The sequence below is a fragment of the Acanthopagrus latus genome, chromosome 2, assembly GCF_904848185.1.
Source record: "Acanthopagrus latus isolate v.2019 chromosome 2, fAcaLat1.1, whole genome shotgun sequence".
In the NCBI taxonomy this organism is placed as follows: Eukaryota; Metazoa; Chordata; class Actinopteri; order Spariformes; family Sparidae; genus Acanthopagrus; species Acanthopagrus latus.
This window is the reverse complement of record NC_051040.1, coordinates 14,158,455-14,184,523: the sequence shown is the minus strand read 5'-3', so window position 1 is coordinate 14,184,523 and position 26,069 is coordinate 14,158,455. Positions and strand designations below refer to the sequence as shown.

The 26,069-nt window shown below is 43.3% G+C and overlaps 3 protein-coding genes across 8 annotated transcripts; 1 reads left to right on the top strand and 2 right to left on the bottom strand.

Moving 5' to 3' along the window:
- Window positions 1-560: 560 nt before the first annotated feature.
- cep57 (centrosomal protein 57) lies at window positions 561-4,939 on the bottom strand. Of its 2 annotated transcripts, none has more exons than XM_037071074.1 (11): window positions 4,666-4,939; window positions 4,037-4,223; window positions 3,508-3,708; window positions 3,296-3,417; window positions 3,026-3,154; window positions 2,474-2,551; window positions 2,182-2,277; window positions 1,831-1,914; window positions 1,489-1,724; window positions 1,266-1,410; window positions 561-1,190 (listed from the first exon to the last, which is right to left on the bottom strand). In XM_037071074.1, the coding sequence occupies exons 1-11, from the start codon at window positions 4,711-4,713 to the stop codon at window positions 1,002-1,004; spliced, it is 1,515 nt and encodes a 504-aa protein (XP_036926969.1). In that variant the 5' UTR covers window positions 4,714-4,939; the 3' UTR covers window positions 561-1,001. The 2 variants fall into 2 exon arrangements, with proteins under 2 accessions (XP_036926969.1, XP_036926977.1); XM_037071082.1 differs by having other exon boundaries at window positions 1,834-1,914; window positions 4,666-4,938.
- Window positions 4,940-5,148: 209 nt separating this feature from the next.
- mre11a (MRE11 homolog A, double strand break repair nuclease) lies at window positions 5,149-10,836 on the top strand. 4 transcript variants are annotated; one of them, XM_037125587.1, is made up of 19 exons: window positions 5,149-5,230; window positions 5,703-5,781; window positions 5,943-6,075; window positions 6,155-6,315; window positions 6,410-6,497; window positions 6,602-6,743; window positions 6,837-6,951; window positions 7,433-7,618; window positions 7,714-7,885; window positions 7,996-8,076; window positions 8,159-8,288; window positions 8,371-8,471; window positions 8,912-9,082; window positions 9,167-9,401; window positions 9,564-9,650; window positions 9,770-9,834; window positions 9,952-10,013; window positions 10,146-10,245; window positions 10,415-10,836. In XM_037125587.1, the coding sequence occupies exons 2-19, from the start codon at window positions 5,762-5,764 to the stop codon at window positions 10,445-10,447; spliced, it is 2,082 nt and encodes a 693-aa protein (XP_036981482.1). In that variant the 5' UTR covers window positions 5,149-5,230; window positions 5,703-5,761; the 3' UTR covers window positions 10,448-10,836. The 4 variants fall into 4 exon arrangements, with proteins under 4 accessions (XP_036981482.1, XP_036926947.1, XP_036926956.1 ...); XM_037071052.1 differs by lacking the exon at window positions 5,149-5,230 and adding an exon at window positions 5,237-5,316; XM_037071061.1 differs by lacking the exon at window positions 5,149-5,230 and adding an exon at window positions 5,248-5,283.
- A 921-nt stretch (window positions 10,837-11,757) lies between these two features.
- On the bottom strand, window positions 11,758-25,670 carry tmprss4a (transmembrane serine protease 4a). Of its 2 annotated transcripts, none has more exons than XM_037071103.1 (13): window positions 25,522-25,670; window positions 17,641-17,695; window positions 17,379-17,522; window positions 17,022-17,174; window positions 16,766-16,892; window positions 16,552-16,671; window positions 15,293-15,336; window positions 14,775-14,937; window positions 14,497-14,663; window positions 14,049-14,144; window positions 13,792-13,934; window positions 13,235-13,387; window positions 11,758-13,105 (listed from the first exon to the last, which is right to left on the bottom strand). In XM_037071103.1, exons 3-13 carry the CDS (start codon window positions 17,488-17,490, stop codon window positions 13,094-13,096), a joined length of 1,290 nt encoding a protein of 429 aa, XP_036926998.1. In that variant the 5' UTR covers window positions 17,491-17,522; window positions 17,641-17,695; window positions 25,522-25,670; the 3' UTR covers window positions 11,758-13,093. The 2 variants fall into 2 exon arrangements, with proteins under 2 accessions (XP_036926998.1, XP_036926989.1); XM_037071094.1 differs by lacking the exon at window positions 25,522-25,670 and adding an exon at window positions 21,323-21,701.
- Between the last annotated feature and the right edge of the window lie 399 nt (window positions 25,671-26,069).

Here is a 26,069-nt window from a genome sequence, read left to right as displayed (position 1 = left end):
CACTCGAAAATAAGTTCCCCATGATCGGTCAAAAAAATATCAAAATATGCAACGTAACTCTGTAAAAATAATTACAAAGACACTGAATCATAACAAACAACACGTGTCATACAGTCCTTGAGAATCTGCAGTATGACACATCAATCAGTCTATTAATCAATCAGTCGAGGGGATTCAGTCGTTTTAACCAAATATACAAAATATCCTTTTTTAAGTCCTTCATCACATCATCTAACTGTTTCACCAGTTCAGTTTCTTTACACTAACAATCCACTTTATTAATATTTATGGTATCGTACAGTTGTAGCTATAGAGCAACCCAGGAATGTTTATGTACCATGAGATTCCGGCTTCCTAAAAATAAAAGACAAAAATATTTATCTTCTTTTTCTAGGACTCATTTAAGGGTCAGGTTGCCCATTACTGTGAATGTTGTTGTAAACTAAATGAAAAACTAAATGAACCAGAGCATTTCAAACACATTTTCCAGCAGTCTCTGGATGTTTCACACCCTCTGCTGGTGAAAGATGAACAAGTGCAAGTCCAGGTGGAGGCTTGAGCCAACATGCTGCATGAACACATATGCATTAATTAATACGTCTTTAATGTTTTTTTTTCTAACAAATAAGTCATTTATAATTCAAAGCCTTCTCTTTCAAATATTCTGGCCAGTCAATTTACACTCAGATGACAAATCAGACAACAAATAGCAGTTTGGGTGGTGGAGACCCAGACTCAATAAATTAGATGCTTTAAAATGTTCCTAATACTGCAAATAAACAGATTTTTTGACAAGAGATCACAGGCCATATGTTCATGACTAGACACTTGGTTTTAGATTTTATTCTGTAGTGATGTTCAGTCAGTTGCTGTGTTGAAGGTGAAATAATGGCCACAGGTAGGTAGGTAGGTAGGTAGGTAGGTAGGTAGGTAGGTAGGTAGGTAGGTAGGGAGCACCAACAAGATGAACCTAATCTGATGTGTTCGCGTCCTGGTAGGTTTCAGTTTGAGGTCCGTAATGAAGTCTGCAGAGCCTTCATGTCCCTCAGCAGCCTCAGGTTCCTCTTGCTTCTCTCTCCTGGTCTGACTTTGACAGCTCCGGCGGAGCGACCTCTAGTGGACACTGTGGTTGTCACCCTCACCTCCTTTGCGCTGTTTGGCCTAGACTGAGCCTTTCTAAACTTCTTTATCTAAAAGGGAGAAACAAGAATGAATAAAGCACGGGAGTCACAACAAAAAGAAATCCTTTTTGTGTGAGGACCTACCTGTGCCTTATGTTTGTAGAGTTTACTGATCTGCTCTCCTTTCCTCTCCATCTTCAGCAGCAGCCTCTCCTGCTCCCTCTGAAGATCTTTTCTCTCCTGTTCAGAGACGCAGGCCTCCACCTGTCTCGTCAGCTCGTCCTGCTCCCTGCATGCACGCACAGTCGAGTTTAATACTATTCAAAGCAATTCACTCCTGATATCGCTCTGATGCGGCTTCACTCACAAGCTCATGAGTCGCAGCTCCTCTTGTAGCGCTTGCAGCAGCTCTGATAGCTCCTCGCCACTGGCGGAGGAGGAGGAAGAGGAGGAGGATGTGTCTGAAAGCCTGCTACCACCTGTCTCGTAGCCGTTTGCGCTGTTGGAGAGGACGCGGCTGTTGCAGAGGTGCGGCTGGTGACGCTTCAGGAGAGACAGGACCGACTGGACGTTTGCTCGGACTGAGTGGCTGCAGCCGACCGACTGAGAGTGATGCAGGAGAGTCAAAGAGAGAGCCAGCGTGAAGAAGGAACAGCGTTAAAAACTGAATGTAAACGTATTAAAACCGTAAAGGACTATGTGCCCATACTACCGTTCCAGCAACAAAAGGTACATCTCTGAGGCTCAGTCTATAGTGTGGCTGTGCGTAGGATGACTGCCGTGGTGAAGATTTCTGAGAAGGTGAGAAAGCAGAGAAATTGAACTTCTGTGGATTTCTATACTATTTTAAGAATTTAACTTGAATCCAAACAAATGCACTTGTATTCCTGCATACTTGATTCAACATGACGTTCACAGATGTACCAACACTGTAAAAAGAGCTCGACTGCAGCTGTCTTGTCATATTCGTTCAAACATCTACTTAAAAGGATTAAAGGAAACATTCTCAGTACACTTGAACTGGAGTTAATCCTTAAATCACCCCTGTGAAGGTCTTCACCTTTGAATTGGACTTCCTCTCTTTGGACTGTCTGCTAGAAAGACGGGGCGACACTGACTGCAGCAAGATCCTGTTGGCTTCTAAACCCGTCTGCAGCTGAGGAACACACGTGTACATGCACACACAGACGCACAAACAAGAAGTTAAGCATCACTCTCTGGACGTTTCATCATTTACATAAAGCATAAGCATGCAGAATGGTAAAACAATGGACAGGAATAAAAGACAGAGTATAAGCTGTCAATAATGAGTAAATGCTAGTGTAGCTAAAGAGAAATACAGATGTTGTTACCTGATGGGCCTGAACCTGGACCAGCTTCCTCTGATGCTCCTCCTCCTGTAGCTTCATCTCCAGCTGCCGAATCTTCATCTGACACGTTCAGACACACGATCATTATTGTGGTGATAATGATAACAGAATTCAGGATTTTTCTTGTCACTACCCACTTGAGATTAAACCATAAATAAGCTTTTCAATATAACTTTGGTTAAGTGAGACCACACAAGTCCATGTTTAAATCAGTCTACGATGACAACCCAGCTTGTAACTTCTGAACTTCTCTGAGGAACCAGAGCTCCATCAGTGGTTTTTGACCTACAGGATTTGGTTTGTGCCTCCATGTCCCCATATGGCTTCAGCGTAAACTGCGTACTGCAGGCTGCTTAACCGAAAAGAAGCCTTTCATTTCACACTGAGGCCTGAAGAGCTACAAGCCTTTCACCTTCACAATTTTTCGATAACGTCCTTCACTGTTTGTTTTCTTTACAGACAGATGGGCTGTGACTAAGCTTGAAGACACAGTTTCCTTCTGTCTGTGTAGAGACTGAGTCTCTGGGTGTTTACCTCGGCGTTGTTTTGTGTGCGCGTCAGCCGGAGGTACTCCTGCTCCAGTCGCTCCAGCTTCTCCAGCTGGGCATGCTCAGACACGGTGTCACACTGATGATTGGCTGACTTGGCTGTCTCCATGGAAACCTGAAAGTGTGGAAAACAATTAATACGGCTCCACAAAATCTACTCACACAAGAGAGGTTTTCACTCAAGAACATCCATACACGCAACGGTTTCAGTGTATTTTCTGCCCTGGCATATCACAGCCTATGATATTAAGTTAACCTGCTGTTTGAGCAGGCTGGTCCTGTCTGCCTTGGCATTGCGCAACAGCCTCCTCATGTGATCCAGCTGTCGCTCCAGGGTCACACAGCGAGACTCTGCAGCAGCCAGGTTGGTGATCAACACTGTGGATCAGACAAAGAGATACCGGAATAAGATACAGAGAGGAAGAAATATAAGTAACATGAGCTATTACATGTTATGCTCACACTCACCTTGATTGCAGTCTGTCTGGCCACCTTTCCCTCTTTCTGTGTCTGCCTGACCATTTAAGTGTCTCTGTGTGACTTGATTGCTCTGCAGATGTGTGTGAGATGCATCTTTCCCCATGGAGCGCAGACTGAGCTGTGCATGTCCTTTCTCCAACTCCAGCCTCCTGATCTTCTCCTGGAGGTTCCTCAAGGCGGATAGGATCGCTACACATGCACACACACACGCGGATGGATACAAGAATGTGATGCAAATGGAGATATGAAAGATTGCATTTAACATATTCACACTGTGATTACAGTCGTAGTGTAATATGATATGGTTTTCAAGTCGGGATGGAGGAATGGGAGGAAGGGATCGTAACTTGAATGAATGGATGTCAGTGTAGCTGAGACATTCAAGTAGCGCGGCATCAGGTTGCACACGCTGTAACCATGGAGCGCTCAAACATCACAATACCTCAGTGGAAACTTTGTAAAGGGAAAACACTCACACACACACACACACACACATGCACGCACAAATTAAAGTTACCTGCACTGCTGGTCTCTGGGAATGCCTTGCTGGGTGACGACAGGCGAGGGGACTGATGTGTGTGTGTTTGGGGTGTGTGATGCACAAGTGTGTTGATGAGGGGACGGTGAGCAGGATAGTCTTTGTAAGATGGGAGTGACAGGCTGTCAGACACGACTCCGCTGGGTGGTGGTGGTGGACAGAGCTTCTGCAGAGAAAATAAGGATAATGATGAACAGTATCCTACAATATCTGGGGAGTACTGCACTTATTTTCAAAGCTGATATCTATAATATATGAGCACTGGAGACGGTGTGGTGGTGGCTGTCATCTCATCATGAACATAATCAGCAAATGAGGGACCGAAAGTGAAATAAATGTGAGCTAAAACTTTAAATTAATGCACAAACTCAACTTAAAGTCACAACATGAGTTATTTATCCTGCTCAAGTCAAATGAAACAGATAACGGGGGAGACTTCAGCAGACTTTCCAGGTCTGCAGCATCAGCTGGTTTGAGTTGTAGCAACTGCTGCTAGGTAGCTTTTCCGCACAGTCAGGTTACATTTTGTTTTATTGCTAATACAAACTGTGGCGAACAGCTTTCAGTCTTCCTTTTAAAGTTAAATCAGGCAAGATCTGGTAAACTACCTCTCCCCGCGTAGCATCGGCAGCGGCTGTTTTTGACAGCGTCTCCATCGAAGTGCAGCCAATCCAGTCCGCTTCTCTTGTGCTGAACCAGACAGCAGAATAAGCAGAAACACGCTAATGTTGGCTTAAAGTAAAGCTACAACCGAGTCTTTTTTTTAATCACAGATGACAGCTTGCTAGCTTAGCCCCGCTTCTGGAGCTGCTGCCAGTGCTAATATGTGTTGTGAAAAGAAAAACATCACTTGTCAAGACAACTAAGCCAGGGTTTTTGATGGGGTTCGCGTGATATTTATACCAGCCCGGCCCGTCAGACGCCGCACACATACACATCAAATGTGCGTTGACGATACATCAGGTCTGGCGCGTCTTTGTGAATAAAACGAACGCATACACATTTGCTTACCGGAAATGTAGTTTTTCGTCGGCGGAGATTCTCCAGTTTAGACCGATGGTGCCTCGGGAAGAAAACTACAATAACTCTGAGCCACCGGTGAAGGGGCGGGGAGAGCCTGTGCAAGACTTGCCGGGACTTTTTCAGAGAGCAAGTTTACCCATTCTGGAGGAGGTGGGTTGCGATGTTTCCTCCCACGTTGTAGCTTATATCGGCCATAACAAATAGTAACTACCTAACGTTTCATAGATATATTAATGGTAAATTAGACTGAGCCGATATGTAAACATAAGTTCAGTTCGTGTTAACTATCGCACTTGCTTTCGGTTTTCGGTTTTCAAACATGAAAGCTAACTTTACCTCGCCATCCTCGCTGTAGCTTATGAAGTTAGGTGTTTCTGTTAGCTAGTTACGACATTACAAACTGTTTATTAGCTAGCTAGCTATACCAGCTATCACACAATTTGTCAAACACAATGGACTTGAATGTCTGCTTAAATGTGACGTTATTGCTCGCTGACGCCTATTTTGTAAACATGGCTTTTTGTATTAATTCGAAGCGATTAAAAACGGTATGCATATTTGTAACTACAGCTATCGCATGTCTCAAATGTAAAGCAAAATAACCTCTGCCATTTTTCTGCAGGGAAGCCTTCTGCTGACTACCTGTGAGGTGTGAACACATCTGCCATTTCCCACACCACCATGTCCTCGGAGAGCACCTTGTGAGTTACAGCTGAGATTACAAGTATAAAACTAAATATAATGTGATTGTATTCACTCGTTGAATCTCCCAAGAACTAATATATTATCTTTATATCTAAGCAACGCACAGTGCAGTCTGAAAAATAATCTATGAGCTGTGTATTTTTTTTGATGGATTTAGGGATGATGAGGACACCTTCAAGATCCTCATCGCTACAGATATTCACCTGGGCTTCCTCGAGAAGGATGCTATCCGTGGCAGCGACACCTTTAACACGCTCGATGAGATCATGAAATGTGCCAAGACTAATCAGGTACTTGCGAGATGACGGACGGGTATATGTGTAAGTGTCAGAGCCAGGGTTGTTCATTTGTTTACCTTTCTGTTTGCAGGTAGATTTCATCCTGCTGGGTGGCGATTTGTTCCACGACAACAAGCCGTCACGCCGGTGCCTTCACAGCTGCATCACTATGCTGAGAAAATACTGCATGGGAGACACGCCCGTAACGTTCAACCTTCTCAGTGATCAGACTGTCAACTTCAACACCACCCAGTCAGTGTCTGCTGTGTTTGTGTGGCCATTCTCACAAAACATTGTCTTCTTGTTGAATGAATGTTAGACTAATATTGTAATATACGTGTCGTAGGTTCCCGTGGGTTAACTATCAGGATGAAAACTTGAACATCTCTATTCCTGTATTCAGTATTCATGGTAACCATGATGACCCAACTGGGGTGAGTTTCCTCCCGCATGAAAGAAGTTATTAGACAAGATAAGAATTATTAATATGCAAGTATTTGCATTTGCGCATTTGTTTTTCTTTTTTATTTCCCTCTAGGCTGAAGGTTTGTGTGCAATAGATCTGCTGAGTGCTTCTGGACTTGTCAATCACTTTGGACACTCTCATTCAGTGGAGAGGATAGAGATTAGTCCCGTACTCATGCAGAAAGGCAACACCAAGCTAGCCTTATATGGTCTTGGTAAGTGTGAAAAGAAATGCTATTATAGGATCAAGAAGAAAAAGGAATTGTAGTATCTGTCAAACTTCTGTGTGTATTTGCGTGTATTTATAGGCTCTATACCAGATGAGCGCTTGCACAGGATGTTTGTCAACAATCAGGTAACGATGCTTCGCCCCAAAGAAGACCAAGATGAGTGGTTTAACCTCTTTGCCATCCATCAGAACAGGTGTGTGCATCCATGTGTATGTTGTGTAATTCATTAAGAGGGAAGAGCTGTATTTTTTTTATATTGTACCCAATGTTAAAACATGAAAGACTGTCAGATGTCGTACAAATGCTTCTATAATTTCAGTGTAAGGGACTTCCAGAGAGGGTAATAATAGGATGCTATGTTTTACATTAGGGTTTTTGATTATATTCTCATTTAATACATTGGTTTAATGTTCTTCCAAGTGTCAGAACACTGCTAGCTCAGCGCCGCTATACTGCTAGCTCAGCGCCAGCGCTTTACTGCTAGCTCAGCGCCACTATACTAATTTTCAATATTAGCTGCTTTGTAGCAGGTGAGGGTGACGAGCAAGTGTCCGTCCGCCCGCCGCCCCGGTCCAATGATTGCGACTGTCCCCCCTGGTAGCGAGATTGTCATTGTACGTTTCCACTCTATGCTGCATTTTTATGTATTTTCTGTCTGTGTTATTTTTTTCTAGGAGTAAGCATGGACCCACTAACTACATCCCTGAACAGTTCCTGGATGACTTCATTGACTTGGTGGTGTGGGGTCATGAGCACGAGTGTTTGATAACACCAACCAGAAATGAACAGCAGCTCTTCTACGTGACGCAGCCTGGCAGCTCTGTAGCCACCTCCCTGTCCCCTGGAGAGGCTGCCAAGAAGTACAAATAGACACAGTCATTAACAAAGTGAGCAATATTCTGAAAGTGTTTTGAAGTGAACATGTAGCCAATCTACTCTGTTCGTGTGCATCTAGGCATGTAGGGCTTCTGAGGGTGAAAGGTCGCAGGATGAACCTGGAAAAGATCCCCTTAAAGACGGTGCGTCAGTTCTTCATCGAGGATGTGGTGTTGGAAGACCACCAAGACCTCTTCACACCTGATACACCACAGGTCACAAAGAAAGTGGAGAACTTCTGCTATGCAAAGGTAACATGAAAAGTCACCATTAAACATACAGAGCCCATCTGGCATCCATTGCTTAATCGTCACAGCCCTCTTACACCTGCTTCTGTTTCTTTTCTGCTGTCATTCTGTAGGTGACACAGATGATAGAAGAAGCTGAAAGAGAAAGACTCGGATGTCCGCTCACCCCAGAGAAGCCACTTATCCGACTGCGGGTAAGATGGACACACGCGCAGCCTGTGCGCTTATCGTCACGCACGCAACATCCAAACTCATGCTCCTCATTGCCCTCCTCAGGTGGACTACAGTGGAGGCTTTGATACGTTCAACACCGCTCGCTTCAGCCAGAAGTTTGTGGAGTGCGTGGCCAACCCAAAAGACATCATTCACTTTGTCAGACGTCGTGAGAAAAAGGAGGACATCAAAGGTTTGACACGGACGGAATACACAGCCATGAATCCTCTGTATGTGTACACTATTTTTGACATGTTTAAATCTTTGCTTTTCAGATGAGGTCAATGTTGACTACAGCAAAGTGATAAGAAACACAGCAGTTGAGGGGCTAAGAGTGGAGGACCTGGTTAAAAAGTACTTTGAGGCCGCCGAAAAGGTACTGTGCCCCTATAAACACACACACTGTCACATACTTACAGGCAGGGTACGAGCAAAATCTTAAAGTTAGGAAAAGACTTAGTTTAAAATGTTGTACTTTTTTCCAGTGTAGAAATAACCTTGTATGCAAATAAATCAACATAATCTGGTGCCTTATGGACATAATCTCTCATGTTGATCAAAAATATTTTAATATTGAAGTATATGTAAGTAAATAAAACCAAGTGTATACGTATTATTCTTTGGTGTAAATGAGTTGTGTAAACAGGATTTTTTGCAAATGAAGTCATATTAACAAATAAGATGTAATGATAAATGCTTCAAGGTTCTGGACATTTTGGGTTTAGGTACCTTGAAAGTGCTTAAAAGTCCTATATTTAAGGTGTCATAACACTTATTTTCATATACTGTATATTCTGTGTGTGCGTATCTTCCCAGACAGTGCAGCTGTCACTTCTGACCGAGAACGGCATGGGGAAGGCCATTCAGGAGTACGTAGACAAAGATGAAAAAGATGCCATTGAGGAGCTGATCACCTACCAGTTAGAGAAGACACAGCGCCACCTCCAGGCCAGAGCAGTAACCACAGAGAAGGATATAGACACAGAGGTAAGTGGGCGGGGCTGGCATTGGAAGGAGGATAGATGAAGCTGAGGTTGATGCGTCATTGAGTGTAAATGTTTGCATTTTCAGATCCAGCGACTCAGAGACTCAAAAAAAGACACGACTGAGGAGGAGAACGAAATCAAAGAAGCTATGGACAGAGCCAAAGCGCACCGTCTGGAGCGCGGCGATGACTCTGGAGATCTGGATATATCTGACGATCTTGCTGATATCGCTATGGACTCTGATGAAGCATTATTGCCACCCCCCACACGAGGCAGAGGGCGAGGAGGTAGAGGGCGGGGCAGCCGGGGAAGAGGGAGAGGTGAGTTATCGCATTATCTGACATACACAGTGGCAAATAGATGTGCCAAAGGTTTATTTATAAATGTAGGCCGGGTTCAATTACTTTTAATTCAGCATCAACAAAGGACTCTGTATAATGATGTTGTACGTCCAGTCATAAACCCTGCATCCGTCCATCCAGGTGCTGCTGCCTCCGAATCAAAGCCAGCCAGTCGGGGCCGCTCCCAAAAATCTTCAACAGCAACCCAAAGCAGGAGCATTATGCAAGGTAGGAGTGTGTGAGTGTGATGACGTTCTGTATACAACGATGTGCCAGGTATCCGAGAGAATCCACAGAAATCTTTCACCGCCTTCAACTTCGTCTTTTCTTTGTGCCTCATTCCTCAGCATTTCAGGCTCCGTCCCAGAGACCTTCTCGGACCGGAGCCGCCATATCTTACAGGGCAGATGACGTAAGTCAAGTGAAAATTCATACAGTAGACATCTATAGTAAACACACACACCTCTTTTTTAAATATTTATGTGATCCTTACTATTCTTCAACGTTGCTTTTCTTTATTCATTTCCAGCTGAACATTGATGACTCAGATGAAGATATACCTGCAAGGAAATATACCCGACCCCCTCCAAAGTATGTTCGTTTCATCTACGTTGTGTCAGTGAAAAAAAGTAGTGACTGACATGTACATGTCTCCACATATATTTTGCAACTATGATGTATATTTTACCCAAAATATCTGCGTCTTTCTCTTGTGCTCCACAGAGCAGCTTCGTCGTCATCATCCTTCACTAAGTCCAGCTCTCAGAGCCAGAGCAATTCGTCGAAGGGAATCGCATTTGATGACAGCGATGATAGTGATGAGGTAAAACGAGATCACAGAAAATGATAAAGCATGAGTCTCTTTAAGTGTAACATTTTTAGCAAAAACATATTTCATCTAATCCATCACATAGGTGCTTTCTCATTTAACCATTTTTCTTTGACCAACGTTTTAATCACTTTTTATCATTTTCATCTCTTTTCTTCTCCAGGATAATCCATTCAAAGGCCCCAGCCGTCGTTAAAGGAGTTAACTATGCATCTATTGTGTAAAACTTGATTTCCAATAAAGAATAAAAATACATCCAGCCAGTGAGATGCTGCTGTGCTGTTTTGAAGGACCTTAAAATCCTTGTTTCATTTTTTTCAGCACTCAGTCTTCTTCATGTTGTCAGTAGATCATTAAAATCGATCAGCTTCTATTGCTTAAAAATCAGTTGGTTTTGCTGAAACGCTGGGCTAAAGGCTTCAATGGAATAACGTGGAGGTGGCAGTTTTCATAACCTCGTCAGTTGGCCACCACCTGGTAGAGTTCATCTGATGCTGTACATCGAGATTAATCCGTGTTTTGTTATCGGCTTTTGTAGTTCTCTGATATTCAGGAAATAATAAATGTTTTTTTTTCATATTCATACAGCTGTCTCCCTTTTTTTTAAAAAAATCTCTAAAGATGTGCCTGTCATAGAAATAGCTTTGTTTTGACAAAATGACAGAATCTGAAAGAGCTGCAGCTCAGATCCTCCACACTTGGCATTTTGTACTGGCCCTCTGTATTCTGTTTTGTTCCCTTTTTCTCACTGAGTAACACATTTGTCTGAAAATTGTTGCTTTGAACAGCATTTTTAAGGTCCTTGTACTAGTGGAGCTGGAGTCTGATACAATGTTGCTGCTGTCTTGCTATTTAAACTGATCCTCTAGCATTTCAGGTTAGAAATAGAAAACATGTCTGATGGGAGTTTAAAGGTAGCAAAGTGGTCTAATGGAGAAAATAACATCTATCTACCACAGGGGGGCAGTATAACATAGTTAACACAGTGGGTGAGACTGAAAGAGTCATGTTGTGTATGTGTCAGAAAATTAAAGGTGCATTGCATGTGTCCAAATTAAGAATGTGATTCCCCTGGTCAGATACTGAACCCGAAAACTGTTCCAGATGTGTTGGTCAGAACCTTGCATGGCAGCAGCCACTGCCATCAGTGTATGAATTACTCTTAAGTCACTTTGGACAATCTGCTAAATGGAAACAAGGAGTGGTTTTCATTCATCAGGTGATTTATCAATCTGCCTGTCTTCTTGCACAATCTAAGGTATGTTCCACCGACACTGCATGAAGTTTGAAATGACTTCATTTGGATCATGTTTTGTTCAGAATTTATATAACGGTGCACATAAATCCTGTTTCCTGTTGCTCCTTTTGTTCACCTCAGGTCAGAGGGTGTGTGTGTGCGGGAGGAGGACACAGACCGGAGCAAAGACAGATCCTGTTTCCAGCACATGCACATACCAGAATATCAGGTCAGTTTTTGTGTCCTAACAACTGTTGCAGTGGCCGAGCTAGAGAAGAATGTCTTTATTATATAAACAACCTATTTACATACATATAAAAATCAACAAAATGTACCATATTTACAGTCAAATCGTAATATTAAAAATCACCGTGGCACTCACCATACTATATGCAAACCTCAGAAGAAATGTCATTCATGTCCAACTATCCCATAATATGATACAGTATAATACAATATGTTTTTTTTTTATTAAAGCAGAAGTGCCAATTTATACTTCTCTTTTGAGAATGAGAAATAAACACAGGTTGATGACTATGTTTACTTTGCTACGAATCTGATGATTACTTTAAAATGACAGGGGTTTGGCCTGCGTGCACAGAATGTACATTTTACTGCCTGTCTCTTACCTTTACATTTTTAGGAAATAACATTTACATCTGTTCAGCTGTGGCGGTGAAAACTCAGTCACCATTGCTACAATTTTCTGAAGGTGGTGCCATATGAACTCACTGTTGAGGCACTATGGAAATTCATCAGCGCAGTATTTGACTTGAATCAACTACACACACAGTAAGGTCAAGTAACTTTCCACTTAAAGTGCTCATGTGAATCAATCTGTGAGCAGAAAGTCTGTGCTGTAAAAAACCGTGCATTCGCCCTTTAAAATGGACTCGGATTAGATGGACTGAATCAGCACCATGTATGCATTCAAGTCCTGGACTTGGCTTTATTTTTTTTCAATATTCGGCGATATTAACCTGAGGCTTCACACTGACCTCTGCTGGCTGTAGCATAGCACAGGTCTACCTTTACCTCTCGACACCATATGAACCCTAGTATATCATTGCACACGGAAAATCAAAACACATAGTAATCAAGTACATTATGTCTGAGGTCTGCCAGTCTGGTCTTCACAGTTAAACACACTTAAAACAGTTTGTGCACTTAATGTTGAATCATTGGCATTGATCAAATATTCTATTTTCATCTGATAGAAGGCACGGATCAGTGAATTGGGTCCATCAAATTATAACACTATAAAAAACTAAAAAAAAAAAAAAAAAGGTCCCAGACTGACCAGCAACACGAAACATTAATGTACTTGTACCCTGAGAAAAGAACCTGAAATGACACAAACCGCACTGGAAAATAAGTTAGTGTGTGCTGAGTGTGTTGTGCAGTGTTTTTGCATAAGGCTGTGTTTGACAGTTCATCTGCACTGCTGCTGAGATCGAGCTTCAACTTCCCCGTTTCTCTACTTCTTCCTCAAAACTCCTGTCAACCACGCCGAAACAAAAGAGTTCTTTCAGTTTCACAGTCTGTCCGACTGTCCGCAGGGCTGGACTGCGGTCTTGTAGTGGCTGCTTGTCGCGGTGGCGGAGCTCAGGGGTTTTTCTGTAGAAGGGAATTTACAATGATCAGGGCAGGCTTTGTATTGTAGATTGGTTGAATTACCACTGCTAGGGTAAAGCTAATGGATGGACCTTACTGTCACACAAGCTTAGCACTCTCTGTATGCTGTACCTCAATGACTGTACGAATCCAGTTGAGCATCTCTTCAACGTTGCAGTAGACTCCTGGTCTTCTCTCCCGGGCACAGCCGACGCCCCAGCTTACCACTCCTACCAGATGCCACTGAGAGGAGGTGAAGTGCACCAAAGGACCCCCGCTGTCCCCCTGGGATACAAAGCAACACAGTGACAGTTTAAGAAATACAAATACAAAGAGAGCATACCACTGGTGAAATACTCTGCACACCACTGCTGATAATGAACTATAGGCCTATGCAGGGTGTGTTTCTGCAAAGTAGGACATGACATCGTTTTCCAAGTTGAAGTTTGCACAGTTGAATTAAATCCTCAGTAAACCTGAACAAAATAAAGTCAGCTGTTTTTCATCTAACAAGTTTGCCAGAATTGTTAACCGACAATAAAGAAGGTGTGTATTTATTTAAATGAAAGACTGCTGCTTTGCCGCAAACAACTTAGTTACATTGTGAGTCATGAAAACTTGAAATAGATCCAATTTTTAAAAAAGTAATACATTGCATTAACATACAATACAAAATATTATTCCGTTACCTGGCAAGCATCCACTTTCCCCTCCAGGTAGCCCGCGCAGATCATCCTTGGTGTTATGGAGCTGCCGTACACCGAGGGGCTGGAACACGTGGACTGGTCTATCAGAGGGATAGAAGCCTTCTGAAGTGAAGGAGAGACATTACCTGAAGGAAGCACAAGGACGCAACATTTGAGTTAGGATGTCGGAGAAGTTGTCTTCCATTATTCACAAGGTGGCTCACAGGTTCACTGACAGGCAGTGTGTAGGTGTTTCTCACCATTTTCCTCGAGGTATCCCCAGCCAGTCACAGCCATGGTGGCTCCGGCACTAAGCCCAAAGTCTTTAGGAGGTAGGCAAACCGGCTTGCGGCTCTCTGAAAGACAGGGGCAGTGCATTCATTAGAAAATCTTAACTTTCTGTTGATCTGATTTTGTCCAAGCTTTGGCTGTTTACTTGGTACAGATCAAGTGACTGAACTAGCTGAATTTATATATAATAGTGAGGAGCTTGCTGTGTGGCATGTATGCCACTAGAGGGCAACATAGGTGATCCTAATGAATAACGGGTAATTTCTTGCCCTTATTTGGGCTGTTGAGGTTCACACTTCACCTGCAGTCTCTGCAAGGCCATTTTAAACAACATGCTAACACAAAACACACCAATCAGGGAGGGCCGGAGTTTTTCTGACTGTTTTTGTCTTTGTGACTATCACATTGAACTCTCACCTCCCACTGAGATCGGGCTGCTGAGTCTCATCAGTGCGATATCATAGTCGTTTCCGGCCGGATCATAATTTCCGTTCAGTACGACCCTGTCCACATAGGAGCCTCCCAGCGTGCCCATGAATGTCCGGCCTGACACCACTCTCCAGCGAGTCAGCTCCTTTTTGCTGCTGCAAGGCCCCAAAGAAGACATGTGGGCATGAGTTTACGTGCTATGTCAACCACAAAGGAATTTTTTGTTGTTGTTGTTGTTGTGTTTAGGTGAACTTTAGTGAACCCACCCAGTGAAACAATGGGCGGCAGTGGCAACCCAGCGTGGCGACACCAAGGAGCCTCCACACACATGCTGGCCTCCCTGCTGCAGGCTGACCTGCCAGGGCCAGTCCTCGATGAGAGCGTCCGTGCCCCCGACAATGCGGTCGTCTTTGCCCACCTCTCCGCAATCTAAGAAAGAAACAAAAAAAAACCGAATGCATCTTGTTATTGCCAAAGATCACTGCCTGTGGTCTATTCTAAACAGTTTTTTTTCTTTTGTCGAGATCCTTCTGTTCAGTAAAGGTCAGGTTAGGCGAGTTTCTTTTCCTCCTTTTTAGAATTCAAAAACAATGAAGTAAACTGCTCCGTCACGCGTTGCTTAGGCAGAGTTGCGCGGGTTAGTACAGACGTGTACGGGCCTGTGAAACTGGTCATGCAACCATGTCGTCTCTCACCCACCATCTACGAGTCCCCACTCTGCCTTGTCGAAAACGGTAAACAACGACAGTGACGTCTGGTTGCTGCTCTAAAAATAACATCTCACCTGAGCAGGACAAAGACACCACAGATCCAGATCTGCACACGCTTCTGTTGGAAGAAGAAAAACAAATGGCATTCGTCAAATATTCAGAGAAACATATGTACCACACAGTTAGCCAAACAAAGAAAATACATAAATAGTGCTTGACTTTGTCTCTGTTTCAGTTCTGTCCTGTGTGAGGACAACACCTGCCTGTTACGTTCACTTTCATATGGGATGAGAAAGTGGGAGATTTTGGCCTTATAGGAACAGAAACTGTGAGAACAAGCACTCGAAAGATACACGAGTGCTGAAAGAGAGAACTAAAGATTGGAATCAGGGGAAGCAGGGGAAGGGAGAAGTGTATGCTTTTTTTTTTTAATCACAGTGGTGACTTTCTGGCTCAGAGGGGAATCTCCTATCTTCTTATTACAGAGGCAATTCCTAAACTGGTAGAAATGACTATGCTGACATTGGGTGTGCGGCGGGGGGGCGGGGTATACCGTGGACAAGTTGCCAGTTTGTCACAGGGCTGACATGTAGAGACAAACAACCGTTCACGCTTGCGTTCACACCTATAGACAATTTAAAGCGAGCAGTCAACCTCCCTTGTGTGTCTTTGGACTGTGGGATGAAGCCGGAGTACCCAAAGAGAACCGATGGAAGCACTCCACACAGAAAAGCCCTACCCTAACCGCTGCGGCCAGCGCCACTCTTTTACATTGCATCTTTCTAACGTTTTGTTAGAGTCCCATTGGGTTACACCATATATGACGCAAACACAAGCCGAAGCGACAAGTCGCTGCATGATCGGCTCCTGAAGAACGTCATCGGGACTGCGTGTATCCATGACAACAGCTGTGTCATTGCACTTCTCTGTCCCGGCTAGCTATGTTGCTATCCTTACATTTCCTGGGGAGGTCACTCGGGAGGTTACTGTCGCAGTGATTATGGGCCATACTTCTGGTGCCCGTCAAAACTAGCTCAAGTAACAGAAAATTACAGATAACATGCTGCCATCAGTTGTTAGCTTCTATGTGCTGTCCTAACTCAGGATTCCTGACAGGAAATTCATTGAGGTAAGATGTTTCTTTATGAGCTAAATATTTGTTTTTCCTAAATGCAGTAAGGACGCGTGTTTCTTTAATGCCAAAAGAATCCAAAATCTCATCCTAAGCAAAGATGAGAGAGGGCTTTGTGATTTTACTTAGGAAGCTTCCGTCACGAATAGTGAGTTTAAAAGCATTTGATTTTCCAACGACAGAATGTGTCGCCTTCCTCACCGGTCAGTGGTAGCCTGATGTACTGGTGTGTTTGTGGTCCCGGGCCTGACAGCTGTGAATGGTCCGGTCTTCATGGAAGCTATTAAAGTGCTCACAAGGACCGTGCTGCTGCGAGGGTTACTGTTAAGACAGGGGGCAGACGACGTCAGACTTAATGTCAAACAACCCAGCCATTGAATTTGCATCACAACCTACTCATCCACCGTGAACTCACTTTGTGTATCCCAGCTGTTTACATGCCGTCTGTGTGTGCTGCTGGGTCCACTCCTCACCACACACACTGCGCCAGCCCGAGCCAGGACTGTACACCTGCAGGACTCGCTGAGCTGTCATGAGGCGCACTACGGGGAGGGAGAGCGGCACAGAATCAGAAGATGAATCATTTTTTTTTTGTTTTCATGCTTGTGTCTGTAGTGAGGAAGCCAGACAGTCAGGTGTTTTTTTTTTTTAAATTCTTTTTTTTTCTTTACCTGGAAAGGTAGCGTTGGCCGTAAAGCTTGACACGCAAGTAACTTCATCCTCTCCTCCAGAACAGTCTGCTTTCCCGTCACAGGCTTGGTCTAATGGGATGAATCTCACCGAGCGCTTGCAGAAGAAATACTTGCTGTCAATTAACTTCTTGACTGTGGGGGAAAAGGAGTGGCACATTGGACGGGAAGAGAACAGTGCGGGTTAGAGCGGCAGATTTCTTGGAAGATTCCTTCCATGAATGTGCCACCTTTTTGAATAACATGTTTGTCTTGTATTGAAACATGATACAAGATATCTTGTGGTGCGTGCGTATGACACTGTAGGAGGAAATTTACAGTCAAAGCACAGTGACTCACTGAAGTATCCTGCGGTGACCAGTATGCCCAGCAACACCACAACTGTCAAGACAGTCAGCAAAACTCTCCTCCTCTTAGACGCCTTGTCTTTCTGAGTCTTTGGAGCCGTCATGGGCCTTCTGTGGCGGCCTGGCCGTGGAACCACTGGAACGATGAGAAAAAAAGAAAAAAAAGAAAAGGAATTGCAAAGGAGGAAATTAGTCAAGAGGAAAAAAATAGGACATGATGTTCATAAACAACATGAACCCAGCTGACAGCTCACCGTGTTGCCTGGGATTCAATGGTTTAACGCTTTCCTCAGGCACCTGGGCGATCGTCTAGGGAAAGAATAACAAAAGGTGCATGAGACCAAGATGAGCACAGGTGTCAAAAGAAAAACAGAAAACAGTATGCATTGCATGGCTTGGCAGGAAATACTTTGCGTGTGTGTTTAGGTGGAGGTGTAGGTCTGTGATTGTGTAATTTTTTGTGTGCGACGATCCTAAGCTCTCCTGATCTGTTTGGATGCGACTTTTTGTGTTCACTCCCACGCGGGCATTGGAACACGTGAGAATAAATCGCCTCATACCCTGCAAAACATTTTATTACTTGAGCCATGTGTAAAACAGGTGTATAGCCCCAAAGGATTACCAACCATCCACACATGGAACATAGTGTGCGACGACGAGCCGGTCACGTTACACCCATGTGCCTCATTCACTCCATATGCTGCAGGCAGTTCTCATAATCTACCAGACAGACCCCAACACGAAAGTGATAGACTCTAAATGTACAGTATCACTGGGTGTAGTGTGGCAGGGTGGTACAGTGAGAGGGGTGTTCACCCTTCACACACTGAGCCGGGTTAAAGCCCCGTGCTACTCCCGTATCCTTGGGTAAGATATCAGCTGAATTCCAGTTGCATGAAGGGTAGTTATGTCCCAATACAGGATGCAGCCAAGGATGATCCACAGCTATCAAATGAAAAAGGATGTACCGTTCGTGACTGTTTTCTCAGACTGTTCTCAGACAGTTTTCACTTGAAAAATGAAAATGAGGCCTTTCCAATATTTGACAAGAAAAATAGCAAAGATTTATGAGTAAAAGATAACATAATGTGTAGCGGAAACACTGTCTTGACACTTGGCTTGTTCAGTCTTACTGGGAGATTCACGCTCAGTGTGGTCCCTTCAGTGAGGCGACACGTTTTTTGGCAGATAGATATGGAAGCGTGTGTGCTTTTATTCATCCAAGGCAAATACACTTCATCCTCTACTGTAGCTCATGTGACACACGACTGGCTCACTTGTCAGCTTGTCAGCTCAGTTGCTGAGTGACGGTTTGAGGAGCACTCTCGTCTACCTGCTGCTCTTCCTTTGACTTGTCCTCACAGCTTTTCAGCCATTGTTTTAAGTACAACCATATTTACAGTACACGTTAGTCGATACTATGCATTGCAAAAAGAAAAAAAAAAAAAGCACGCTGCAGAATATCTGATGACCAAATGAGGAGTTGACTATGAGATGCTCTTCTCGAAATATCACTTCTGCTTAAAGTGTTTGTTATTTTCCCTGATATGCATATTTCACCGCTGGTGTGGTTACTTCAGTTAAAGGAAATTCTCAGAAAAGAGAGGTTTGAAAAGCACTTCCTGTAAAAAAAGCGGCTGAAGCGGCTGTTTGGTGTCCACAGCCAGCCCTTAGAACAAGCGCTCTAAAAGAAAGAGGGTCAAAGATTGTTGTTAGACAGGTTTATTTTTTGAATGCAGCCACGATGAATCAGCTCTACTGGCCGAGACTGTTTTGTTGAAACTCCCTGAGACACTCTTATGTAAGAGCATTTCAGATGGTCATGTCCAACTTTAAGTGTGAAAAGCTGCATGCGTCAGAGACCTAGACTCTTGTTCCTTACTCTCCATGTCACGTCGTCAAATCTCTCTCAAATTTCTGTTCTCTGAAAGTGAGTTCTGTGTGCATTAAGCCCTGCAGCGTTTTGGTGAGTAACATGAGTGTTACTCCTATAGAAAAAATGCAACTTCTCTTAGTTGTGGCGATTTTATAGCCGTATCGTCTTCACTTTATATAATAGGATGCAATATGAGTCTGAGACACCTTCTCTCCTCAACGTCCCCAAAAGATTGAAGTGCGCATGACATGAATCAATCATTTAATAATTAACAATTATTTTGCCCACTGATTATTGGACCTTTTGAAAAGAAATGTATGTCTGCATCTACCAGTGGGCCATCACAGTAGAAGAAGGCATAATACTTTGTTAATTCTAATACAAGAGAGATTTGGTGTTCTCTGTAACAAGGTGGAAATAAATATCTGCAAACTTCAATATTGTGCGTCCCAAATGTAAACTCATAGCATTTATTTTTTATTTTAACATATGCCGGTTAAAACAAATCCCCTCAAAAGAATCACACACCCTCATCGCTGACACAAAATCTCAGCAGGAAAAAAAAAAGGATAAGTGAAACTAGGTCATCATCAACTGATGATATCAAGTTTCAGCTGAATAAGTCAGAGAGGAACAAAGACAGGATTAATGATGAGGCAAAAAAAAAAACCATGTGAGGTCCATCGAACCTGGAAAAACCAGAACGACGGCTTCAGAAAGTCAAAAGTGTGGCCAAAAGTGGACAAACACACGACTGAAAAGTTTTTCCCTCGGCCTGTGGAAGACTTGTGTGTACATATTTGGAGGGGGGGGGTTGTGAAAAACATGTAATTTCACATCATTTCAAGACCATACATATTATCATACCTGTGTATAAACAGTTTTAAAAACTACTTTGAGACAAAACTTGCTAGAGGTCCACTGAGGACTAACTCCAACCATTAGATCTGTGAGAAGTCATTCAGTTTTTTATGTTCTCCACAATGTTTTTAGATACATTGGTCTTAGGTGGTGCACAAACGACCTTTGTTCCGTGCCCAAACTTTATTTGGCTCAACCTATCGGTATAAAAAACCCTGAGCGTGACAGACAGTGCATTGATAAGGCCTACTGGGAAACATAAATGTCATCATTGGCCCGATGAGTAATATAAACCGTTCTCACAGCAGCATTTCAAAACAACCCTTTGGCATTAGCTGGGTGCTACCACGTCACTTTACTTCTCTAGCAACAGACATCGCGTTAAAACATGGTGTTGTTTGGTTTTGAGTGGTTAACCCGGTGTTAATGGGAACTGTTCCAACCCCAGTGAAAAATCATAACTGGGTCAGCCTTGACAGATAAAAGCCATGGCATGGTAAACCTTTTGTTGAAGCGAGGTGTTCCCCTCAGCTGTTGGATTATGTTCCTCTCAACTGAAACGTGCACAAAAGGGCTTTTAGAGAGACTACGCGTGACATGTTGGATGAGCTTTCATGGAAGACAGAGAACTAGACCAGAGCGGCTCACCTGTGGTAAGGTACTTAGAGTGCAGCGCTCACTAACACACACAGGCAGGCCCTTTATTCATAGAATAAGGTGGTTGTTGCAGACATACATTCTCAAAATTCCTATTTAGCTTCAAGCAGAGATAAAATAACTCAAAACTGTAATTTCCTCCCCGATCAAACAAAGGTAATCAGTACCGGTGGACAGTATGAACCCAACATGTTCCTACCTGCACCAGAAGCTCCTGCTGATCACACACCTTTAACAAAATACTGTTTATAAAGTACCATTTGCTTAAAGCCACAGCCCACTGTATATGACCCCATTCAGTCGTAGATAGCATCTCCAACATGCAAAAGATAGCTGCTATGAGTCAGTTTCACTGTACAAACTGGTTGGGTACAGGTAAGCAAACACAGGGAGCCTTTGGTCGGACAACGTGTCTCTGTGCCACAGTGTGATAACAAACTCATCATCAGGATAAGCAGCGTGATAATATCCCCCCACTCCACCCGAATGCAAACCACTGGCATAACTTCCCATTTTCCATGAGTATGTTAGGTTACACTCACCCACATGATGCAGTTGTCTTTCCTGGTAAGGCCCAGATGCACTTCTTCCAACACGGGGCACAATCTAAACACTGCCCTCCCTCCCTGGAGGTGGGACTCCCCCTGTAAACTCACTTGTCCTCTCCACTGACTTCAACTAAAAGACCTGGCTTGATTCTCTCCCTCTTTCTCTCTCTCTCTGGCTGTGTAACCGAATCTGGCTTGAAGGGTGCCTGACTTGCCCCTCTTTGAAAACCCCAGGGCTGTAATAAACGGGGCTGGTGTGCGGCGTTGTGTTTCGACGCTCTGCGGATTCAGAGGGAGCGTTGTTTTTGAGTGACCAAGCCCTGCTGACAAAACAAAACAAAAACTATTCCAGGTAACCTGACTCTTGAGCCCTCCTAGATCTGTCTCTACCTGTGCGCCTTCCCCCCCGGGTTTTGTCCCTCCTCCATCCCACACATCCCTCCCACTCCAAACCTCTTACACCCTCTGGACATATAGCACACCATCTCCTCCCCACCCCCTACCTTCTGTGTCCTTTTACTCCTTAGCTCCTCTCCAGTGCCTTTTTTGCCTCTCAAATTTGCACCCAAACATACACCCACGCACAGCCATGCAGCCGCACAAATACAAATACATGCAAAAACAAAGCGCTGCGCATCTGCACGTATGCGCCAACACAGACTCCGCATGGTAGTAACAAGGTGTGGTGTACCTGGAGTAACGTGCCCTGAGGCCGGGGTGGGTGTCTTTGTTTTGACAGTCGAGTGAGTTGCCAGTTGGTATCAGTCAGGAGACTCTGTCTGACATCAAATTATGAGTCATGCCTTGTCACATCATAGCGTAACGAGAAGGTGACGAATGCACTCAGTGACCTAGAAAAGTCGACGGCCACGTTTAGCAAAGTGGAGTCTTTGGCTTTAAGGGGCCAACTTATGTGTTGTTTAGGAAGCTGGTCGTTAGTTTACGTTGGCAGGCTCCATTTCTAGATTATCGTCACATTAAGTCACATCCTTCTGATTGCTGAGAAATCCGATCGAATCTTTCACAAGGAAATCCTGATGTCCAGCAGCGTTAAACAACTTCAACACATTGTCCACAGGCCAGGTCTCATTTTTCACATCTGCTAGCATGTCGGTCTGTAAAGAATTGATTAATACACATTCATTGCAGCAGATTGGTTCAAAGAGCCCCTTTCATATCAATGACAGCAATCCAAAGTGGTCACAATGACTGTGAAAACAACCGTTCACCGTGTGCTACCTCTTGCTATTTAGCATTTAACACAAAGTAAAGCTGAGGCCATTTATCTTTAGTTTTGCAGGTATTTAGAGCAAGGCATTGGATAAATTAAAAATGACATTGCAATTGTGATTATGAATTTTAATTGAAAGTCAGGGGATCTCCTACATTATTATAATTGATCCTGACAGGAACAAATATCCAGCCCAGACGCCAGGATATAATGTTAGCAAATAAATACGTCCAGTGTTGACACTGGTAGCAAACGTGGTATATCACGTTCACATGACATGCTTATCAGCTGACTTTCACACTGGAAGAAGAAAGGGATTGTGGTTACAGCAAGCCAACACGGCTGCTAAACAGCTGAGTTGTGGCATGACAGGAATTTTAAGCCAAACCCTGATGCTTTCCTAACTCTTACCAAGTGTTTTTTTTGTGCGTAAACCTAAGCAAAGCATAAGCAGCATTGTGACACGAGAGAAATATAAAATATGACCTAAACAAATTTACCTGTGGTTTTGCAGAAACATGCTAACAGTAGCTCAACACTTGTCTGGCGACTGGGCTGAAACATCTGTTGAGACATTTCACTAAAAAATGAAGATGTCAACCTCATAGTGCTACTGGAAGAAATTCATTAGTGTTCATCTTCATCATCATCATGATTAGTAATAGTTGAGATATTTCAGTCTGGACCAAATGACCTGCAGATGGTTGCTAAGTCAAGACTGTTATATCTTAAAAAGATATATCTTAATATGGCTTGAATATAATCAAAGGCTTAGTTGAACAGCCTCAGACCAGAGATAGATCAGAAATTGCTCTCTATGGTTTTCTGTAAAACCCTCAAGAATGCTGTGGTTGTAAGCACACCTAAGTCCCTTAATTAAAGAAAAAAAGTTCACATCCAATTATGACCAGAAGAGCGACATGCTCAACATTTCAACCAGCAGAAAACAATACAGCGGCAGCTTTCTGTCCTATGTGACTCAAGTGTTATATCACCGTTTAACGACGCACCTGATGGCCACTCCGGTCACTAGGTCAGAGCTTCTAGAAATGAAGCTACTGTGAGTGTTATGGGACACTGAGCAGAGACAACTGAGGGGAAAAAAGTTGGGAATGCGAGAAAAAAGGGCTGATAAGGTTGGCTGAAGAGAAAGAGCCATTGTTAGAAAGCTGACCGTGTTGTTTGACCCGGACTATTAAATTCAGTGAACCGTGATGCTCGTTCCAAACCTCTGCTCTCTTATAAAAGTTGGTTTATGGACAAAGCGACTGCATCAGAGTGCACGGTACATGCAAAAACAGATAGATGGATACGTTAAGGTGGGTAGATAGATACAAAAAAATATGAGGCTGATCACCTCTGAACGTTCCCCTGCAGAAGGTTTCTAATAACTCGAATAACCTCTGGTTAATCTTGTTGATTTTCAGGTTGTCATGCGGTCTCCAAAAACATTTAGAGGCTCCACCCTGGTATGAAATCTGGTGCATGACTTTTGTGTTTGTGTGTTTGCCTGAGTGATCTCAGGTAACGTCAATATAGTGTCTTTTAGATTAAAATTATAGGGGTTACGGTACACGCTGTGTGTATACAGAGTGTTCTGTCAACAATTGCATTTATAGTAAATCATTTATCGTTCGTACCCTCTAATACAGCACACTTCCCTCAGAGTTTCCACTCAAACTCAGATGAATAGTGTGCAGTCACAGTGTTTATCCCGGCTGACATGGTTGAACAATGGCCGATAAGATGTTTGCACACGCCATAAAAGAGAAGATGAGGGCAATTCAGAGGTCTAATAAATCTATTGTACGCCCTTGTTTGACTCGAGGCTTTTTATTGTGCTGCTGTTTCATTTTGTTCATAATCCCATCAGCGCTCACTGCGCTACTGACAAACGCACAGTCATCATCCGACTGATGAAAGTCATTATTCATTATTCTACATGTCTTTGTCAATGAAAGCACCCGTTAAATCTGCTGAAGTTGTTTCCACCTGAGACTGGGTGCCTGTAAAGTTCAAGGACGACTACTTCCCAAGCAGTTTATAGTCCGGATAGGTTACATATTAACAGATCAGTTGAGGGCTGCTATGATCTTTTTGTATCCAAAAGGAAATTAAGACTCTGTGCAAACTAAGAGAAGTGGAGCCAATTGCAACTGTACTCCTTTTTCTCTGACATCATCTTCGGTAAATGTTGGAGTGTTTCACTGTCTTGGAAACAAGAGCGAGAAATTCAAATTCTGTGCAAACCAGGTTGATGCATTTCATTTGGCTGATTTTGAACAAAGCATCAGATGCTTGAAAGTGAAAAAATGACGGTTGTCAAACTTGGTACACAAAACTGATCTCTTACGTACAAGGAGCCTATGAAATGGCACTTATTTTATTTTGATTAAAACTATAAGCAGAATTGATCTCGTCTAAATGTCGACTTTAGATCAAATTATTCCACACAAGGCAGCAACATGAAGCACCCTGAAAAAAACATTGACTTAAAGCTGAAAGTGTTGGATAACAGGTTAGGTACTGAGGTTTTTTTTGGTTAGAATGTCCTGCTGAATACCGACACAAAGCGCATCTGAAAACCCGGGAATGAGACACAACAAACGGATCAATCCTCTGGAATGGCCTCCCCCACCTGTAAGATCTTGAAGGAGCTTTCCTTCAAAGTTAAATGCACACCCTGTCTGATAAGGGTGGTTAACCAACGCTTAGTGGGAGATTTAAACAGAGACGGATCAAAGTTCTCTTTTTGATTCCACGTCATAAATAACAAATTGTATACCACTGATACAGCGTGCAGTTAATTCTTCTAAACGCCAGCGCAACGATTTTGTTGCTGAATAAATGTGATAAACACACACACACACACACACACACACACACACACACACACACACACACACACACACACACACACACACAGAGATCAGTTGTCATATATCACTGTACAGTTCCTCACCTGTAAAAAGCAGATGTCACTCCTTGTCAAAGAAGTGTCTGTAGGTCAGTGAGAATGCTGGAAGTATGAAGTTCAACATCGTTTTCTGAAGACTTCTTATTCTTTCAGCAGGTAACACCCTTCACAGTTCCTCCATCCCCACCTCTCTCTTTCCTCCACTTCCACAACAGGCAATGGATGTCAGTCTGTATATCCCTCTCTCCCTCTCTTCCCCCCCCCCCCTCTCTCTCACTCTCTCAAGGACAAGTTTTCCTTCAAGGCAACAACACCAGCGTCTCCCCACCGGTCAAACCCTCCTCCGTCCACACAGGTGGGTATTTTGTGAAACTCGATATTTATGAGAAAGTTAAGAGGAAGTGCTGGAGAAAAAAAAAAAAGGTAGATGATTAACGCCTTCACATTTCATGTCTCCTGGACTCCAAAGAATGTATATTGTCTCAGTGTCAACTGTGAAGCCCCACAATGTTCAACGTGGTTTTCACAAAAAATTTCAAAAGAAAAGTCTTGCAACAGGTTTAGTTGTTTTCAAGAGAATACCGTCAGTTATG